The sequence below is a fragment of the Emys orbicularis genome, chromosome 2, assembly GCF_028017835.1.
Source record: "Emys orbicularis isolate rEmyOrb1 chromosome 2, rEmyOrb1.hap1, whole genome shotgun sequence".
Taxonomy (NCBI): domain Eukaryota; kingdom Metazoa; phylum Chordata; order Testudines; family Emydidae; genus Emys; species Emys orbicularis.
In genome coordinates this window covers 55,179,429-55,193,564 of record NC_088684.1, presented here as the reverse complement: position 1 = coordinate 55,193,564, position 14,136 = coordinate 55,179,429, and the positions used below count along the sequence as shown (strand labels likewise).

The following is a 14,136-nucleotide window of genomic DNA, read 5'->3' as shown; positions in this document are numbered from 1 at the left end:
GTTGTAAGAGAACTTTTGGATGATGAGGTAGATTGTGTATGATACAAATTCCAAGCATAAAAATGCAAATAATAGTGAGGCCATACTTCAGGCAGTGATGGGGAAATCTCAAAAGGTTCCATTTAAATAATCACCCAAATGTTTGGATGCTTACCCAAATCATTTGCATTTGTGATGGGTCTCTCTCTTTGCTGCTTTCCTTTCCTAACTCTCTCTATTTTTTTATAGGAGAATTTTCCTCCTTCCCTCTGGAGTCAGCAGCAGTGCTTGACCCTGTGTACTCTTCAGCTGTACCTGAGTCAGTATGCCCAGTTTCAGTATGGTTGTTTTGACCTGTTACAGTCCAAAGATTTACTGCAAGTACTACAAATTGTAACCATGTTGTATCTGGGTTAGATATGACTATTACAGGAGTTTTCTTGATGGGAGGAGTCTTTGGTAAAGATGGTTACACACATACAGTTATTACAGCCTTGTTTGAGTGGCTGGATAAAGGACTCTTCACTGTCTTCATAAAAGAACCACAGAGCCCATGTGATCTAAGTATCCAGCCAAAGCAGCTCAAATTTTGAAAGCACTGAATACTTTAAGCCATACTTGCCATGAACAGTTTGCAAACAGTCCATAATCTGCTATATGTTCACATAAAACATTTGTGAAATAATTCTGAACAAGCAAATTTGTGAAAATACTTCTGTGCCCACATAGTTCAAAAAGAAACAAACACAAAAAAGGATCTAAATTCAATTATTCACTGCAAATAGTTCATCCAGTTCTGCAGGTGACACTGAACATCAATAAATGGAATTTATAAAGCTGGAGACAAGTAGTTGGATTATATGACAAGGTGTAGTACGAGAATATATTCAGGTAAACAAAAGTATCCGTTAAAAATGGAAATCTAGCCCAAGTGATGTTAATAGAACTGAACATAAAGGTTGGCTAAGAGAAACAAATATGGGAAGATGAATAGTAAAGACAAATAGGATTATTTAACTGCTACAGAAATAGAAAGCCTGGAGGGGAGTCACTAGGTCTGCTAGATCAACATAGTGTACAGGAGTCAATCAAAGAGGACCAGGAAATAGCAGAGACACTATTTTTGTTGGTCTTCATCAAAAGATAACTGCAGTAGAAATATTCTTTATACATTATTTCAGGGAGATATTGTTAGCGAGAGAGAGAGAGATCCAAAAAGAGATGAAGGAAAAAAATCAGAAAGTTAAATCATGAGTCCTGAATGGCATACTTCAGAGAGTTCTGAATGAACTGCTAATAAAAATCTGTAAGATGTCATTTTAATACATCTACAACTATATAAGAGGAGTGGGAAGTGGTAAACATTGTGAACTCTTTAGAAATGGTTCTAAGGATGATTCTGGAAATTATGCATGGTGCCGTACTTCAGTATCAGGAAAACTATTTCAGAAGATAGTTCTAACTAGCAATTGTTTGATGTATTATAGCAGGATGGATCCAGCTTGGTTTCTCTAAGATTAAATTGTGCCTTGCTAAAGTGTTTGAAAGAGTTAACAAAATAGTGGATAAAGAACGATTGGCAGATATAATTTATATAAACTTTAGAGGCTATTAAGGAGACATGATAGCTATAAAGTGGCAGGTAAAGGATTAAAAGCTGGTTGTGAGCTAGGAAGCAAAGAGTAGAAATAAATAATCAATTCTCAGCATGGAAAGAGGTTAATAGTAGGGTGGTTTCAAAGATCAGCACTAGAAAAAATGGTGTCCGATATATTTATTAACAACCTAGAGCAATGGGTAAATTGTGAAGCAGCAGCATTTGCCGACCAAATAAAATTGTTTAAGATAGTCAAATCTAGGGAAGATTGTCCTGGAAGGACCTGGTAAATGGGCAATGAAATGGTAAATGAAGTTCAGCATAAACAAGTATAAGATCATGTGCATTGGAACAAACAATTGAAACTACTTATGTACACTGAACTCTGATTTAACCTGATGCAACCTTTCAAGAAACCTATGGAAATATCATATACATCTCCATGAAGACATCTGCTCCATGTGCAGTAGTATTAAAAAAAGAAAATACATGGCTAAGCAATATTCAGTAGATAGGGAATAACAGAAAATATGATGGTGACAAAGGTAGTATGAGTAGGGTCCTACCAAATTCACGACCATGAAAAACATGTCACGGACACTGAAATCTGGTTTCCTCCTGTGAAATCTGGTCTTTTGTATGTTTTTACCCTATACTATACAGATTTCACGGGGGAGACCAGCGTTTCTCAAATTGGGGGTCTTCACCCAAAAGGGAGTTGCGGGGGGGTGTCACGGTATTGCCACCCTTACGTCTGCACTGCCTTCAGAGCTGGGTGGCTGAGAGCAGTGGCTGTTAGCTGGGCGCCCAGCTCTGAAGACAGTGCCCCACCAGCGCAGAAGTAAGGGTGGCAATCCCATACCATGCCATCCTTACTTCTGCACTGCTGCCTTCAGAGCTGGGGAACGGAGAGTGGCGACTGCTGACTGAGGGCCCAGCTCTACAGGCAGCAGCGCAGAAGTGAGAGTGGCAATACCATACCATGCCATCCTTACTTCTGCGCTGCTGCTGGCGGAAGCTCTGCCTTCAGAGCTGGGCTCCTGGCCAGCAGCCACCTCTCTTCAGCTGCCCAGCACCGCCACCAGCAGTAGCAGTGCAGAAGTAAGGGCAGCAGTACCGCAACCCCCCTCTACAATAACTTTGCAACCCCCCCCCCCCCCAAGAACTCCTTTTTGGGTCAGGACCCCTACAATTACAAAACTATGAAATATTAGATTTAAGTAGCTGAAATCATGAAATTAACGATTTTTAGAATTCTATGACCATGAAATTGACCAAAATGTACCATGAATTTGGTGGGGCCCTAAGTATAAGAATCTATAGAATAGACATAATAACTTTATTTTTTAAAAGTAGTACATGTTCACCTTTAATATGGCATTCAGCCTTGGTCACTTCATCTCAAGTAGAACTTTTAAAAAATAGCATCCAGAGAAGATCAACAAAAATTACAAGAAACAAGGGGGCAGAAGAGACAGTTTACATATGAGGAGATATTAAAAAGACAAACTGGAATAAAGAAGAGTAAGAGGAGATATAGTCCGGGTATATAAAATAATGAATGGTATAGGAGTGGCTCCTGTTTATTCTTTTCCATAAGACAAGAACAAGCACACAATAGGAGCCTGATACAAAGACCACTGAAGTCCAGGGAAGCCTCCTATTAACTTCAGTGGGCCTTGGATAAGGTCCCAAATGATGGATAATGGTTAACAACACAGTGTATATGAGGAAAACTTTTGTATTTTAAATAGCCTTGATAAAATTTTATTAGTCCTTATGGCAGAAAACACTAACACTCTCCATATCCTAGCTGATGGGAGAAAGAGCAGCTTCTGTGAACCGTAATGGCAGCCAAAAGACAAATACAGATGAACTGGAAAAGTAAAACTACTCTCAACATAGATTCATGCTTCAGTGCCTTTTTAGAAGTGGCCAAGTGTGAGAACGCTCTGGTTTTGCATAATAAATGATTAACTGTACATCTCTAATCACATCTGGAAAACATTGCTGGTGTTGCATTCTGAACAGCTGACGTTCTCTGTTAATGGTTTTTGTCTTCATAATCTGCTTTTTGCTTCTTGCAAAACATTTGATGAAATATCAACATAAAAACAAAACAGCAAAATTACCCAATTTTATTGAAAAGCTGTTTAAACTAGAATTAACTTAGCCAAATAAAATGTTCACACATTTACCACACTCATTACCAGACATGATACCTCTCCCAAACCAATTCTCAGAATGTGGGAGGAGAGTAGAGAGTATTCCATCCAACTGAGCAGCTGCCAGAGTGGAAAAGGCACCTCTGCATCTTAACTTCTCAGGAGGACATTCCCTCTCCCTGTCCATCACCTGGAGGTGGAGCCAAAACAAAACCTGGACAGATATGATTACACTGCTATGGTGAATCTCTTCTATCTTCCAGCTGCAGGGGGAGAGAAAATACTCTTCCTTGACAACAGCAAAGAGTGGAAAAGGGAAATAGAACAGAAGTGCAGTAGAAGAGAGACAGCTCCATTGATCTCCCAGGAGTCAGGAGGAAGAGACAGAGCATGGCAAGTGTGAAAAGCTGAAAATATGGGTGTAGTGAATGGGTAACATGGGTGTGACATTAGCTGGCAGAGTGCCACCACCAGATCCTCCTTTGATGAACAGATAGTGCCCACACTGGCAATAAGGTGATTAAAAGAGGCAGATAGGCCCTATGCGGACAATGAGAAGCTTAAGGAGAGCCTGTGGACCCAGTTGGCTCCTGCCCACTTCACAAGCAGAAGGCATGGAGAGGGGAGTTGATAGGCGGAGACCTAACCCAGTTCAGGGCTGACCCGGAAGGAGAGCAGAGCAGTGCTTTGCTTCTCTTGATGGGAGAGAAGGCTGGTTGAAGCTCAAAGGCTAAGTTAGCTTGCTGGCTGGATAAGCCCTGGTTACAAGGGACGACCAGATCTCAGGGGATTTGCAGAAGCACACACTGTTTGGGAGACAAGCCCTAAATAGAAGAGTGGGGTCTCACCAAAGGTTTCTTGGATGACCCTGTTTTGAGTTGTGTGGTGTTTGTTGTTCCTGATTTCCTGTGGACCTTATCATCCCAGAAGGGGTAGGAATGTGCCTTGGCCAAAGGGGCAAAGCGCTGCTACCTCAGACCTCTCAGAGAGAATGATGTGCTGGTTGAGACCCACAACTGGGTGAGTTCTACCTTCATGGGCCACAAGAGGACACTGCAGATACAGTGCAGTCACAAACTTGGTGGAGAATGTGGGCAGAGATCTAGCCCATTCAGAAGGGAACAGGTCAGGACTTAAAAAAAAAAAACACCTAAGGAAGGGACTACACCGCAGTATGGGTGGAGCAACTACTGAAACGGATGGCATTGCAGAATGCCATCTCTAACAGCAGCAACACAGCTCCTACAGCAGATGGCCTCCCACCAGCAGCAGCTGACAGGAGACTTAACCACATCATCTGGTGCCACAGGTTGTTATCCTGTTGCAACATCCTGCAACAGCTAGGCCTTCTGCCATGGACCCTTTGGGGGCCTCAGTGCCCATCAGACTCATGAATATGGGGTCTGAAGATGGTCCACTGGCCTTTCCTGAAACTTTTGACAGTAGAGACATGAAGAGAGGGACCCCCTGGGATCAAGGGATCTGCTCCAGCTGATGGGAAATCTGGCTACGGTGTCTGTGTGTGGGGGAGGGAGGGGCTGAAGATACCCTCCCAGGTCCTCCTTTGCCAGGGTACAAGAGGCATGGAAAGTTGTAGGGGGGGAGGATCAAGGGCAGCTTGGAGTAGGAATTGGGTCTGCTGGGTGGGATTGGGTCAGCTCAAGAATCCACATTCTAAAAGGGGAACAACCTGGGGTCCAGAATAGGGAGGGCCCTGCAGAAGGGTCAACCCAGGGACTAGGGGTAGGTCCCGATACCATCCACCAGGCTCAGGACATTTGGTTTGCATGTGGCCAACCAAGGCACAGGTAAGACTGTCTGTTCATGGAATCTGGTTATGGGCAAGTCTGAATTGCAGAGGCCCTAGCATGATTGCCAGGGCCAGCTAAAGTGACTGTACCTGTTAAAGTAAATGGGATGGAAGTAATGGGACTAGTAGACTTGGGTGTGGCCACACCATTGTGAGGGAATCTTTAATACTGACTCCAGGGCCTCTCCAGGGCACACCGTGTGTGCCTGGGTTTGTAAAGCCATATTCCAGCACATAAGTTCAGCTGACTATGTGGGGAAATACAAGGTCCCTAATGGTTAGCTTGGCTGCATCTCTCATCTAGTCAGTCACTTTAGTCTGAAACTGGAAATATTTTGTGGACCTCCTAGATAAATTTGCAAGATCTCCAAAAAATATGGGGGCACTAATGCCAGCTTCCCTACAGCTGAAGGCTCAGTATTCAATAGACTGTGCTGGCATGGGGGGGGGGGGTAAGCTGGGCCATATAGAGGGAGTTCCAGGAAACTAGAGGCTTCATTAGTAGTACCCTAGTCCCACACAAAGACATGGGTACCCCCTCAGAGAACCTGATCTGGATATCAGATTCGAGTAACTTTGTTGAAGAGCAAAAAAGAGATGAGACTTTAAGCCGGGCCTATGCACAAGCAGCCATTGTTAATAGAGAGATAGTGGACCCCCTAGCATGCTGAGATATTTCCCCATTTGAATACAGTGCAAATGGTCATACTGCCTGGAGAAGAACCGCGAAACAGGGAAGGTCCAAATCCAACTCTTGGTTCCCCAACCCTGCCACAGGTAAATCTGGTGTTTGACCCATGCTGGACCATTTGCTGTGCTCTTGGGCAGGGAAGAGAACCTACTTTGGATCCTGGCCTGATTTTTCTGGTTTGGGGTGTATAAGGAGATCCCAGACTTCTGAGCCTCATGCCCTGATTGCCAACAAGATTGCATCCCAAGGACTGGTGAAGGCTCCATTGGTCCCTCTCCTTTTGGTCAATACCCCATTTGAGAGGATTGGAATGGACCTGTTTAGACCACTTGAGAAAAGTGCAGCGTGTATATCCTTGTAATTGTGGATTATGCCACAAAATATCATGAATGCAAAGGTAATAGCAAAGAAATTAATGAAGATCTTTCCCCCCAGTAGGGGTGCCTAGGGAGATTCTGACAGACCAGGGAACCAGTATCCCAGATACTAAAAGAGTTGTACAGGCTACTGAAGATCAAGTCTCTCCAAACTTCCATTTCCCATGTCCAAACAGATAAGTTGGTAGAGTGCTTCAATGAGACACTAAAAAATTATGTTAAAGAAGTTTGTGGCCACAGACTGTCTTCACTAGGCCCCTTTGCCCTCCTTCCCCATCACACCTTTGCAGTGCGGGAGGTGCTTCAGTAATCCACAAACTTCTCCCAGCCTGAACTGTTGTATGAGAAACAACCTTGGGGGATTCTAGACTTAGTACAGTTTGTGCTATATGTCCTCACCATTCACCAGAGGCTAGACACCTTAGGCATCTTTGCAAGGGAGAATCTCCTGAATACCCGGAGTGCCCAAGAGATTACCTACAACAAAGGGACACTCCTCTGAGTGTTCAGACCCAGGGATTGAGTGCTCTTGTTATTCTCTAGTTTGGAGACAAATGTTTTGGCCCACTGGCAGGGTGTTATGAAATTATTCAGCAGGTAGGACTATTAAATTATGACATTAGACAGCCTGACAACAGAAAAACAACAAATTTACCACGTCAATCTCTTAAACCCATGTTTAAAGTCCGTGAGGGCCTATTTATAGCTTGCTACCCTCCAAAACCAGAATTAGGGCCAAGGAAAACCAGCATCTCATCCCCGAAATGGTCTGTATTGGATAAAATCTCATGCCAGAACAGAAGGTCCAGGCCCAACAACTGGTAGCTGCATTCTTGATAACATTTTCTGCCTGGTTGGAGCAAACCCACCTCACCTCCCACCACATCCAAACTGAGTCTGGACAATGCATCCAGGAGACTCCACAGCCTCTTCTACAGAAGATGAGGGAGACTTTTAAGCAGGAGCTCCAATCCATGCTGAACCTTGGATTGACTGAGGAGTCCTATAGGGAATGAAAGAGTCCAATCATATTGGTCCCTAAGCTGGATGGGAACATCCAATTTTGCATAGACTTTAGAAAAGTCAATGCCATCTCAAAGTTTGATGCAAACCCATGTTGCATGTTGATGAGCTACTGCATTGGTTGGGCAAGGCCGAATACATTAACACCCTCTTGCAAAGGGATACTGGCAAATCCCACTCACTCCAGAGTCCCTAGAAAAAACAATCTTTGCCACTTCCTAGGACCTGTTTAATTCCAGACCATGCCATTTGGCCTACCTGGGGCTCCAGCAACATTCTAATGGCTAACGAACCAAGTCCTCTGTCCCAAAGCAGTTACACTGTGCTTACTTCAGTGATGTTTTGGTCTATACCTGGAACTGGGAGGACTACATGAACCAAGTAGTTCCTGTACTTCAGTCCCTCAAAAAGACTGGAATAGCGGCAAACCCCAGACAATGCCATAGAGGTAAAGTTGAATTACTTACCTAGGGTATATCTTGCGAAAGGGCTATGTATGACCTCTTGTAGATAAGGTCCAAGCCTTGAGGGATCTGCCCCATGATAACTTCAAAAACGTCCGTTTTGGGAACTGGTGAGATACTACTTCAGGTTTGTATTGGTGTTCTCATCTATTGAGACACTGATCTGCTCAAGGACAGCAGCCTGAGAAAGATGAGAAAGGATGGAAGCCTGTAAGAAGGCCTTTCAAACATTAAAGTCTCACTTCTGTTGGGAGCCCACTTTATACAGCCTGAACTTCATCAAAGAATTCCTCCTACAAACTGATGCTTCTGAAGTTGGGTTGAGGGTTGTTTTGTCCTACTTGGTCTTTGTCGAGAAACATCTAATCCGCTACCTGAGCTGCAAATTGTTCCCAAGAGAATTGTCCTTGTTATAAAAAAAAGAGGGCATAGCAGTGAAATGGGCCATGGAAGCACTCTGATATTACCTTCTAGGCAATGAATTCACTCTGATCACAAATCATGCTACTGTATGATGGCTCCATGCCATTAAAGACACCAACCTCTGACTCATGAGGTGGTACCTGTATCTCCATCCCTTCTTGTCCCATGTCCAGCATACGGCTGGGAGTGCTCATCTAAATGCAGACTTTTTCTCTTGTGGTGGAGGGGGATCAGTGGGGGAGAGTGGTGCCCCAAGCAGCATCCTGAGGAAGAGCGTGTGTGATGGGACAGTTAGGCCTCATACAGGCAATAAGGTGATTAATGAGGCAGATAGGCCCCATACTGATAATGAAAAGGTTAAGAAGAACCTGTGATGTTGTGCAGTCTATATGGTTTTATAAAAACATAATAAGTGAATATAATGTAACTGGAATAGTTTTATAAAAATATAAGTGAATATAATGTAACTGGAATATGCTTCATGCAAAAGGTCTCTTGTAAGGTATCATTACAAAGCTTATAATCTACTGAGTGTGATCATCCCATTTGTATAAATGTACCACTCTCGTATCTAAAACTAGAAATATGAAATATAACTCTGAGGGCCTATTGTAATTATGTAAAGTGTGGGCCATTAATGATGGTTTGGAATCTTGATGACTCCCATTAACCAGGACCATTGTCTGCAGATGGTTGTGTTTACCTGTTAGTCTTCCTGTATATGTGTGTGCTGGCAAGTGGGCAATGAAGTCTTGCAGTGACATGTGATCATGTCACCTGAACTGGAATCCATCTTTAACCTGGTGCTTTTTGCTTTTCCAGTGAGGGGGGGTGGAAACCCAGAGGGACAAAGGGTTCCCGCCTTATGCAAAAGATATATAAAGGGGTGGAAGAGAAAGGGAGGGAGCCATCATGAAGAATCCCCTAGCTATCACCTGAGCTGCAACAAGAGCTGTACCAGGGGAAAGAATTGCGCCCAGGCCTGGAAGGTGTCCAGTCTGAGAAAAAACTTACTGAAGCAGCTCTGAGGGTGAGATTATCTGTATTCAGTTTGATTAGGCATAGATTTGCGCATTTTATTTTATTTTGCTTGGTGACTTACTTCGTTCTGTCTGTTACTACTTTGAACCACTTAAATCCTACTGTCTGTATTTAATAAAATCACTTTTTATTTAGTAATTTACTCAGAGTATGTATTAATACCTGAGGGAGCAAACAACTGTGCATATCTCTCTATCAGTGTTATAGAGGGCGAACAATTTATGAGTTTGCCCTGCATAAGCTTTATGCAGGGTAAAACGGATTTGTCTGGGTTTAGACCCCATTGGGAGTTGGGCATCTGAGTGCTAAAGACAAGCACACTACTGTGAGCTGTTTTCAGGTAAACTTGCAGCCTTGGGACAAGTGATTCAGACCCTGGGTCTGTGTTAGAGCAGACTGGAGTGTCTGGCTCAGCAAGACAGGGTGCTGGAGTCCTGAGCTGGCAGGGAAAACAGAAGCAGAGGTAGTCTTGGCACATTAGGTGGCAGCTCCCAAGGGGGTTTCTGTGATCCAACCCGTCACAGAACCTATGGACTCAGTTGGTCCCGGCCCTACTACACATGCAGCAAATGTCAAGTGTGAAGAGAGGAGTTAGAAAGAGGAGACCTAGCAGTTCAGGGCTGACCAGGAAGGAGAACAGAGTTCTTGATGGGAGAGAAGCTTGGTTGCAGCCCAGAGATTGAGCTAGCTTGTTGACTGGGTAAGCACATGCTACAAGGGACAGTGAGACACTGGTACTGGAAGAAGAATGGAGTGTTTGGAGACAAACCCTGAATAGAAGTGTAGTTTCCACTGAATGTTTGTTGGACGATCCTGGTTTTAGAATCATAGAAGATTAGGGTTGGAAGCGACCTCAGGAGGTCATCTAGTCCAACCCCATGCTCAAAGCAGGACCAGCACCAACTAAATCATCCCAGCCAGGGCTTTGTCAAGCCGGGCCTTAAAAACCTCTAAGGATGGAGATTCTACCACCTTCCTAGATAACCCATTCTAGTGCTTCACCACTCTCCTAGTGAAATAGTGTTTCCTAATATCCAACCTAGACCTCCCCCACTGCAACTTGAGACCATTGCTCTTTGTTTTGTCATCTGCCACCACTGAGAACAGCCTAGCTCCATCCTCTTTGGAACCCCCCTTCAGGTAGTTGAAGGCTGCTATCAAATCCCCCCACCCCACTCTTCTCTTCTGCAGACTAAACAAGCCCAGTTCCCTCAGCCTCTTCTCATAAATCATGTGCCCCAGCGCCCTGATCATTTTTGTTGCCCTCCGCTGGACTCTCTCCAATTTGTCCACATCCTTTAGTTGTGTTTTTTTTGATTCCTGATTTTGTTTTGACTTTAACACATCAGAAGGGGTAGGACTGAAATGTGCCTTCATAAGAGGGTAAAGCACCACTATCTTGGACCTTATAGAGCAGAGGTGGGCAAACTACGGCCCACGGGACCGTCCTGCCCACCCCCCGAGCTCCTGGCCCCCGGCCCCTCCCCTGCTGTCCCCCTTCCCCCGCAGCCTCAGCTCGCTCACTCCGCCGCTGGCGCACTGCTCTGGGTGGCGGGGCTGTGAGCTCCTGGGGCAGCGCAGTTGCAGAGCCCGGCCTGACCCGGTGCTCTGCGCTGTGTGGTAGCGGCAGCGGCGTGGCCCGGCTCCAGCTGGGCGGCGTGGCTGTAGCGCCGCCAGCCACCGGTGCTCCAGGCAGCGCGGTAAGGGGACAGAGAGCGGGGATAGAGGGCAGGGGAGTTTGGGGTGGTGGTCAGGGGGTAGGGGTGTGGATAGGGGTCGGGGTGGTTGGGGAGGAACAGGGGGTTGAATGGGGGCAGGGGTCCCGGGGGGGGCAGTCAGGAAGGAGGGGGGGTTGGATGGGGCGGCAGGGGGTAGTCAGGGGCAGGGGTTCTGGGGGCAGTCAGGGGACAGCGAGAAGGGGTGGTTGGATGGGGCAGGGGCCGTCAGGAATGAGAGGAGGGGTTGGATGGAGCAGTGGGGGTCGGGGGGTGGTAAGGGAACAGGGAGCAGGGGTGAGCGAATGGGGCAGGGGTCCCAGACGGACCATCAGAGAACGGGGGATTTGAATGGGGTAGGAATCCCGGGGGGGCGGGCAGATAGGAGGTGGGGGCTGGGCCACGACCCTCTCCCCTAACCGGCCCTCCATATAATTTACGAAATCTGTTTGCCCACCCCTGTTATAGAGAGAGCTAAGTACTGGTGGAGACCGCAGCTGGGTGAGTCATGCCCTGACAGGCCACAAGGGGTCATTGCAGAGGTAACCTGTTCACACCTCCATTCCACCACAGTTTAAATAAAATGAGCTTAGCACCTCTCAAATAGCCAAGTACCTCAAAACAAAATGGTGCAACAACACGGAGGGCACTTTAACGCCTGCTGTACCATTTGGTCTCCATGACAGCCACTACTTTATTATAATATTGTTTTCAAAAATATCACCCTCCGTAGCAGTACTTCTAGACATGGCAAAGCAGTTACAAAAACAAAGTAGCTAATTGACTAGTACTGTTATGTGATACCCAGAAACATTTTCTTTCAGAGTAAAGACCTTTGAGGGTGACCTTAAAGAGCAGTTGGGAGTGACTACAGATTATTTCCAGGCAGCTCATCTTCTGTAAAAATATAGTATCAGGCAAATGTAATGTCAGATTGTTTATTAAAATGTCTATTTGGTAATCTGTGATGTGTTTGGTATATATGGAGCTATTCAGCACTGATGATGGATTCCCCTTGGACTGACTCCAACGGAATTACTGGGGTAAATAATTCTTGAACATTAAATTATCATGAGCTAAACAGATTTGTAAAATATGTTAAAATGTCAGGTAATACCGTCCCCCTGCTTAGGTAATCTTTTCCCCTAAATATTTTCTATTGTGTAAGTAGCCATAGTCTACTTGAATGTTAAAAACAAACAAAACAAAACACCTGTGGGTGAAATTCTGGCCCCTGCAGAAGTCAATGGCAAAACTCACATTGAATTTAGTGGGACTGGAATTTCACCCTGTGATTTTTCCTTGTCAAAATGCTTGCTTATGGCTGAATCTTGCAAACCCTTACCCATGGGAACAGCGTCATTGATGTGACTTCTTACCTGAGTTGGGGTTTCTAGGATCAGTCTCTGGGTCTGTTCTGACTTGTTGAGTTAGAAATTGGAGACAAAATGCTGGAAGAGTTGGGACTTGAAGGAGTAGGTGGCTTCTTTACAACAGATACCTGCTTCTTATTAGTTTGTCAGGCACAGACTAGCCTGACTGAAAAACTGTAAGTTGATTGTTTCTATGCAGTTTCAATCCAAGGTCCAAGATGAGGAAGTTATAAACAATGTACTTGAAAACAAAGGAGAACGACCACTATATAAAATACAGCTAAAATCTTGAACCAGCTCATTGACTCAAAAAGCTAACCATCCTAGTCCCAATTTGTGCTCTGCAAGACCAGCTTGGCAGGTTTAAGGATCCCAGGAAATACACATATTTGTGAGGGTGTCTGTATGAGTAAAACTGCAATAAGAGAGGTCATCGAGTCCAGTCCCCTGCCCGCATGGCAGGACCAAATACTGTCTAGACCATCCCTGATAGACATTTATCTAACCTACTCTTAAATATCTCCAGAGATGGAGATTCCACAACCTCCCTAGGCAATTTATTCCAGTGTTTAACCACCCTGACAGTTAGGAACTTTTTCCTAATGTCCAACCTAAACCTCCCTTGCTGCAGTTTAAGCCCATTGCTTCTTGTTCTATCCTTAGAGGCTAAGATGAACAAGTTTTCTCCCTCCTCCTTATGACACCCTTTTAGATACCTGAAAACTGCTATCATGTCCCCTCTCAGTCTTCTCTTTTCCAAACTAAACAAACCCAATTCTTTCAGCCTTCCTTCATAGGTCATGTTCTCTAGACCTTTAATCATTCTTGTTGCTCTTCTCTGGACTCTTTCCAATTTCTCCACATCTTTCTTGAAATGTGGTGCCCAGAACTGGACACAATACTCCAGCTGAGGCCTAACCAGAGCAGAGTAGAGCGGAAGAATGACTTCTCGTGTCTTGCTCACAACACACCTGTTAATACATCCCAGAATCATGTTTGCTTTTTTTGCAACAGCATCACACTGTTGACTCATATTTAGCTTGTGGTCCACTATAACCCCTAGATCCCTTTCTGCCGTACTCCTTCCTAGACAGTCTCTTCCCATTCTGTATGTGTGAAACTGATTTTTTCTTCCTAAGTGGAGCACTTTGCATTTGTCTTTGTTAAACTTCATCCTGTTTAACTCAGACCATTTCTCCAATTTGTCCAGATCATTTTGAATTATGACCCTGTCCTCCAAAGCAGTTGCAATCCCTCCCAGTTTGGTATCATCCGCAAATTTAATAAGCGTACTTTCTATGCCAATATCTAAGTCGTTAATGAAGATATTGAACAGAGCCGGTCCCAAAACAGATCCCTGCGGAACCCCACTCGTTATGCCTTTCCAGCAGGATTGGGAACCATTAATAACAACTCTCTGAGTACGGTTATCCAGCCAGTTATGCACCCACCTTATAGTAGCCCCATCTAAATTGTAT

The 14,136-nt window shown here is 44.8% G+C and overlaps 1 protein-coding gene across 2 annotated transcripts in view; it reads left to right on the top strand.

The window, feature by feature from the left end:
- Positions 1–14,136, top strand: part of ZFHX4 (zinc finger homeobox 4) — a 149,822-nt gene that overhangs the window by 106,385 nt on the left and 29,301 nt on the right. For both annotated transcript variants that reach the window (XM_065399176.1, XM_065399175.1), the window contains exons 4-5: positions 12,094–12,142; positions 14,012–14,031. In XM_065399176.1, coding sequence (XP_065255248.1) covers positions 12,094–12,142; positions 14,012–14,031 — 69 coding nt within the window. The remainder of the gene's footprint in view (positions 1–12,093; positions 12,143–14,011; positions 14,032–14,136) is intronic.